Source organism: Hetaerina americana, unplaced genomic scaffold, assembly GCF_022747635.1.
Source record: "Hetaerina americana unplaced genomic scaffold, ioHetAmer1.1.p SCAF_9, whole genome shotgun sequence".
NCBI classification, from domain to species: domain Eukaryota; kingdom Metazoa; phylum Arthropoda; class Insecta; order Odonata; family Calopterygidae; genus Hetaerina; species Hetaerina americana.
The window spans coordinates 48,649,466-48,657,162 of NW_027287538.1; the positions used below are offsets into that span (position 1 = coordinate 48,649,466).

At 32.6% G+C, this 7,697-nt stretch overlaps 1 protein-coding gene across 5 annotated transcripts in view; it reads left to right on the forward strand.

Annotated features, from left to right (window-relative positions):
• tim (timeless) overlaps window positions 1-6,198 on the forward strand; it is a 54,104-nt gene extending 47,906 nt beyond the window's left edge. For all 5 annotated transcript variants that reach the window (XM_071598035.1, XM_071598040.1, XM_071598037.1 and 2 more), the window contains 2 exons: window positions 1,228-1,287; window positions 2,855-6,198. In XM_071598035.1, coding sequence (XP_071454136.1) covers window positions 1,228-1,287; window positions 2,855-2,879 — 85 coding nt within the window. In that variant the 3' untranslated portion in view covers window positions 2,880-6,198. The remainder of the gene's footprint in view (window positions 1-1,227; window positions 1,288-2,854) is intronic.
• Window positions 6,199-7,697: the final 1,499 nt, after the last annotated feature.

Genomic DNA, 7,697 nt, shown 5'->3' on the forward strand with positions numbered 1-7,697 from the left:
GTTTTGGGTAGAGCCACCATAGATGCAATGGCAATAAAGTTTTAAAATTAATTTTTATCTAAAATTTGGAAGTTTGTTGGGAGAAAAGCATTTCTCCAAGAATTTAGAGTGAAGGTAAAATTTCCCAGCAATTAAAAACACCATTAATGACAAACCTAAATGCAGTAACTAAAAACATTGTTTAATTATCATAATTGAATTTTGGATCCATCTGCTATATTAATGCAGACATCTTTTCTATGCACAAAAATGCACCAATCATGATTTAATTAGATAATACATACCAGTGATTTTGATTAACTGTAAAAAATATAGTGATTACAACAGGAAAGTTCTGGCTTCATGCATCACCGAAACTTCCTAAGATATGGTCATACTCAAGCAGTCCTTTTTATTGTTTTTCTATTCAGTTCAACCCAAATCTTGGTAGAAATCATTTTAAATGTGCACCAACGTGCAATGTCCCTTGGTGAAAGCTTTTTCTCTTTAGTTGAAATATGGCTGTTGCTAAATTGAAGGCTGCAATGTGTAATATATTTACAACATTTATGAAAGTTAGAAGCATAAGCTTAACATAGAAAATAACTAATATGTTATTAGATGAGCTTGGTGTTGATATATGTATTCTTTTCTGTTGCATGAAGAGCTGCATGACTTGGTCTTCCAGGAACATGAATATGTATTAATTCATAGTACTAATTAATAGTGATGTGATTTTAGTATGTGGCTATTGATTTCTGTTCCATTTGTAACTATCCATCCGTTTTTCTTAGAGCATGGCTGATGCAATGTTTTTTTTTAATATTTCATCAATTGAAAATCTAAAATATTTTAATTGAATTAATTTTGAAGGGGCCTCATCTTAATGAATAAAGAAGGGGTTTGTGAATATATGAATAATGACAGATATGAGCAATTGGACAAAATAGCTTTCAATTGAATTCCATGGAGGCAAATGTGTTCCACTTGCCTAAGTGGCTGGTAGGAAAAGGTAAAACACCCCTGCTGAAGATGCTTCAGGATAACTTTAATGAAATCAATTAATTTTTGATCCAAGTAATTTATTCAAAATACGTGCAATAGAGTGAATGTTGTGGATAAATTGATAACACACATGAGATAACTATTAAAAGCACATTTTAACTAAAATAGTTCTATCCTAAATTCTTACTTGTTCAAAATATATTCTCCCATGTATTTGAATGATTCTCTCAATTAATTTTTCAGAAGAAGCAGTAACATAAGTTGGTTTAATATTGTGAAACGATCGAAGTCCCCAGCTTTAATGTAAGTACACAAAAGGATATAAAATAAAATTTTTTGGTGCCAATAGTTAGTAAGATCAAAGAAACAATACCGTGAAACAACATCCTTTCCACAAAATTACTCACTCCCTCAGAAAAGTTCCCTAGTTTCCCCCTGTTCTTGGGCTCCTGACCACTGTGGGACCTTGACCAAGGGAGGGTTCCCAAAATTCGCCCTAGAATCTGCTGGTTTCCCTGTCAAATACCTTCCTTTGCTCCCTCTTAGTATTTAAATGGCTGCAAGTTCATGCGTCCACCCTTCCATGGCCATCCTCTTGTGTATGGATACTCATCCTTTTAAGTCTTTCACTTTCTTAAGTCTTTAAATTCTAATCACACACAATTAAAGCGCAATGAAAGAATCAAAGCCTTGGTATTGCAACGGGAAAGAATTTATAGCTTTCTACTAGTTTCACAACAATGTAATATCATCTGGACTCATGTCTACAGTGTAGTAAAACTATTTGACAGTAATAAAGTCTTTCCTGTGGAAATACAAAGTCTTTGATTCTTTCTTTGTGCTTTACAAATGGATTTCCACAAAGCATTGGCCTTAACTATATCTTAAATCTAATCACACCCTTCCACTTTCCCAGGCCCTCCTTCTTCCCCTCAAAACAACCCTTCCTATCGTGCCTATATATTCTAAACACTGAGATGCATGCTTCAGAATTTGGCCAGAGTGCCTTATTGAGATGAAACAAGTCATATTCATTGAAATACAAAGAGTGAAAAATTACTATGTCCGTCAATTCTTTGAATATACACAACTTCCACAAAGTTATGCCTGAAACAACTAGTTTACCTGGTGATTAATTGGCTTGTGGACAGAGGAAATGAGTTTGGTGTTCACATTTTTTCATAAAAATACATTGCTCAAGTCTCCATTGGATAACTTTTCTAAAGGAGACATCTCCAATTGACACTTTGAAATCAATGTCTAGCATTGCACTCAGCATTAATGACATTTGTCCAAAAAATCATAGTGGAAGGGAATCACACTATTTAGAATTAGTGTTCCAAAATTCCTTTCTGTAACTTTCTTTTTGGATAAAAATGGTCACCTTTTGGTGACTTGAACAATGTGAAAGCCCAGTTTGGAACTCAAGCAGGAAATAAAGAAAAAACTTAAGGACTAGTGACAATTTTGCTTTGAAAAGAAAGGGCTGGAATAGCCTAGTGTTTGGGGGAACTATCTATTACAACATGATATTTTCTGTGTCATAGAAATGATGACAGTAGCAATTAAATACACTCAAACAGTTAAATTGCTCATTAATTAATATGAGATGGCATTTTTTCATAGCTCTGAATAATTTACCAAGAAGTTGTGAACATTGTTACCACTTAAGTTTTAACGAGGAATCATTTCAGCCTTATAATCATTTATAAAACCTGAAAAATTGTCCTGCAAATTTGTTTTACCACATCTGGTGCAATCATCACCACGAAGTCTTTAATTTATTACCACTACTAATCTTTGATGTTGTGAGATACAGAGCACAAAAATACTATTATTTCCAAATGGTGAAAACTTATTTTATTTTCAGCTCCAACCAAAAAATCCTTCGATAAATGATGAGAAAACCATGTCTGATGAAAAGTATATCCAACAAATGTAAAATAGAAGAAAGCCTCACTTGAAGAGATGAACTACGCTGGATGTTGCATCAGATATTTTTTTTTATCATAGAGTGGTGAAGTTTATTTAAATAGCTATTCACAATAGCTAATTTGTCATATGGCTGTTTAACAGCAATAGGGCGTAATGGGTGATAAAAGCTTTGTTCTATAAAAAGGAATGAAATAATAATTTAACTCAAGTTAAAATGCTTCAAATGGGTGCAGAAAATATTTCAATTGATTTAAGAATGTACACTGAAGCCTTGACCTATGGATAGGTCCTGTAAATGGTTATTCATTTTCCCTAAAAAAATAAGCATTTAATTTTCTTAAAATCAGCACAAAATTAGCAAAAACTTGCCCAAATTTCTTTTTAGCATGCACCATAGTGTTTTCTTTGTTCTGATAAATCCAGTTCATACAAAACCACTGAGCCAAAAAGAATTAGATAGGCGAAATACATAAGCTTCATGATAACAGGGTATTCTAATGTAATTCAAACATAATCTTATCTTCAAAGAATATACCTAGTGTGGCCCAAATGTTGAGCGGCGCAAGCAGGTTTTCTAGCCTTGAAAATTGATAGAGATGGTATAATTAGGGCTGTTCAAAATTTGTATTCAGCAAAGAGCATGAAATTGTTGAAACACCTATGCCATGAATCTGTTCTGTGGTCTTCTCTGATCAAGCAAAAGTTTTATCTCACCTCTTTTTCTACTGTGTTTCCACTTGGATGCTTTAAGCTGCTCAAAAACATACAATATTAGTGATTAATTAATATTTCAAGCTGTAACACACTCGTTCAAATGATCATATTATTCATCAATTCAATTAGAATACCATCTTGGTGATTTCATGCAAGCATTTACAAAAGAATGAATCTTCTCTGAACTTGTCCATGGACGAGAACAGAGGGAGCACCTTTTGGTGGCACAAAGTGATATCTGAAAGGAAATGGCTGAGTGGTAGTTTAATTATACTGATCATTTTGAAGACATAATTCTTTTTATCAAAATTATTTGTAAATTGAATCACTACTTAACAACTATGATCAGAGAGGCAATGTGGGTATTTGTGTGACAATACGGTTATTGCTGCCATATTTTAAGTTGTCAATCAATCAGGCTAAGAGAGGGAAAAATGCCTGCAACAACCACAGCAAAAGTAGGTTAGGAAATCATGTCTTAGGTATCCATGAATGCAGTGCATATATTTATAATAATGAAACTGGTCACAATTTTACCCAGGTATAACTTTCTCAGGATAGGCAAATTCTCAAAACTTGAAGAAAAGTTTATCATTAAAAAAAAATAATGGATGCCATAATTCATGATAGAAAATGTGCATTTGCTTCCATTAATTTACTTTGTTACTTGAGTGATACTGCAAAGAATATATTTTATAAATAATTAAATGTTTTCATAGAATCAATGTTACAAACTAACCAATTATGTATATGATGTAATATACGGTAAAATTACTTGTCAACTTGTTTGCTCCTCTACACTTCCCAAGAGGTTCCAGATATGACCACCTTAATGACTTTGAGATCTCTTGATCAGAGATGGTTTGAGAAGATCTGAAAACTGTCCTGGGTCTATATAAATGAGTTAACCTTGAGGAAGAACTGATGAATGATAATGGTGGGCAATCTTTCTACACCACCAAAAGCTCAGCAAAAAGATGGTTGGTATTTTTCTTTCTTTCCATATTTGAAAAACTTAAATCACCCAATCAAAGAATCTTATCTAGCAATGTTCATAATTAGTATGGACCGGTCTTGGATAAACCCAGGTCTAAAAAAATGACAAAGGTTACCATTAATATTTTAAAAAATCAAATCAATACCAAAAGTACAATGCTGAGTAGTGTAATACATGAATATGTGTGTGACAGCACTTGGCGATTGTTTTTAACCTGGATTTCCTGGTGATCCATCTATACCATTATAAATTACCTTTTCTATTCTCCATCAAGAAATACGACTCAAAAGTCAATAGTTTCATTTCATATCCTTATTTTGCAATTTTGCTAGGTATGCTAGATGATATCTGACTGCAAACTCTTTTGGCAACTTATTGGAATCATGCTTAGCGGTATTTTTCAAATAAATATTTAAAAACCATATATTTTTTTACAAGAATAAATTTCATTATGAATTTAACAAATTATAAATAAAAAATAAAATTAAAACTTGAAAATTGCTCAAAATTCATCAAGTTATAAAATAATGCGATAGACATGAATCATACCACATATTTTTAGCCTTCCTCTTAAGGTCTTGAAAACATTTGAGAGAGTTACCATTCTTATTTGTTTAGGACCATAGTGTACACAATATTTGTTAAGAATCATGTATTACCGAGAAGTGACTATGTAGGTCAAGGTATTGAAATCTTGTTAATTGTTGGGAGACCAAGATGAAAAGTTCATCATTTACCTCACTTGCTGTCTAGAGGTTGCCTTACCTTCCCTGGCATAATCAAACAATTATTCTTCCAGTGGCCATCAAGAGTTTGCCATCAAGCCTTTGTATGTATTGTGCTTAAAATTAACTTTCATGTAGATTTGCGTTTGACCACTAACATCAATTGTACCTGGGTCATCTATTACGGTTAACAATCTAAAATCAATGGTTATTTAAAATGCTGCTTTTTTAAAGGAATTTAGATCTCCCACCAATTCTATTGATTCTATAATTTAGTTACAAAAAGGAAAATTATCATAAGTTGAATTACTTGGAACTGGCCTAAAATGTGCATGTGCAAGCAATTTAAATTTCACCAGCCAAGAAAAAGGTTTTTGGTTTATTTCCAGAGATACTATTTGCCATACATTTTTAAAAACTAAAATGAGTCTGTCTTTTTTTTAAAGATATTATTTGTATGCATATGTATAACTTATGAAAACATAATGTAACTGAAAAATTCACCTTAATATAAGTAGAATATTTTCTCTACACAATATTTACAGGGTAGAATAGTTTATCATTGTAATGATTCAGTCATTAAATTACAACATTATTACCACAATTGTTATGAAGTATTCTCAGAGACTAATAAATATTACTTAAATTGCATCAATATGGTGTCATTGTTTTTAGGTAACATTACAAATCTCTCCAATGGGATATCACCAAGGTTTCAAGGAATTGATGAATCTACTGTATGCTTCTTGTAAACTCATTGTGTAAAGCATTCTTTGCTCATTGACTTGTTATTTTAGGCCAACTTTATGTATATTTTACTTTAACGATTTGATAAAAACTAGATGGCACAGATCATTACTCTTTTAATATGTTTAAAAATGTTGAAATTTCGTGTTTATTTCTATAGGTATCTATTGAAATCAATAAATTATAATTAACATATTTGCTCTGTGCAAAGACAACTTATGCAAAACTTGTACATTGACTGTACAAGTCCAGGTAGAGGATGGAGAATCGGGATGGGCACTGTTAGGCATAGAGGTAAGATTCACCTTCATTTTCAACATGTATGAAGGGCTTGAGGCTGGAGTGAAAGTAGATGGGAAACTAATTAATTCAATTTGTGAATGATAAGGCTTTAGCCAATCAGTTAGCCAGAGGATTGAAATCATTGCTTAGCATATTATGAAATAGCTTGATAGTTACAAAAAAGTAATCAGATTCTCAAGAAATAGAAAGGTTGAGATAAACACAACAGTTGAGTGGCAAAAACTACAGCAGGTAGAAAATTTCACCAATTTAGAAAGTGTTAAAGATGAGCAATGCAGTAAGACCATTAGAAATAGAAATACATACATTAGCTAGAAAAGATTTTATAAAGAGGGAGTTGATGACTTGGATCATGGTCGGCGAGGATAAATATAAATTGGAAGCTTTTGAGATGTGGGCTTGCAGAGTGGTAAAAATAATGACTGAAAGGAAGACAAATGATGAAGCAAATAAGCATGAAGATTTTTAGAAGAAATTTCAAGAAGGCAGGAAAGGTAATAGCAAGAGATCTTGAGAGGCAATGGGATATTGAAGACAGATATAGAGGAGAGAATTCTGGGTAAGCAAGGTCGGAGGAAGAAAGAATTAGTATTTCGGATGATGACATGAGGTAGAATGTATGCAGGCTAAAAAAAAGGTATTATAAAATACATATGTAGTATGAGATTTACAGATATTAAGATATGTAAATGAAGTTGAGCAGGGGGTACCGTCAAGAGTTCATAAATATCCCACTCTAACCAAGCAAGACTACTGATAATAATAATGACTATTATGTACCTCAATTATACTAAGTACATGCCACCATATGGCGCAATTATAAGGAAATGACTTTGGGCAGGAGGAGGGGAGATTTTCAATTAACTTTTTTATATTTTACATTAATTGCTACATTTTTTCATTTCTATTAATTTGTAACCTCAAAATAGTCCAGTTGACCCTAAAATTCGATTATTGAACAATATATAAAAACAAGGACAATCGCAAACTTCCATTCCTTTGATGGAGGAAACTCATCTAGGGAAGAGTTGAACTCATTACCTACAAAAACAAGACGAAGTCATCACCCCACTGCATAGTGGCATGGAGGGCTAACTTTTATAGACTACATTGGAGGCGTTCAAATACATCCTCATACGCTTATATGCAAGGGCTATCACAGCACGTAAAAACCAATAAAATAGATGATAATAAGAAAGTATACGGACACTTACAGGATCTTTATTTTCCCAATGGAAGGAATGAGAGCATTTTCTTCATGAACTTGGCTCATCTAAAAGGAAATGACCTAT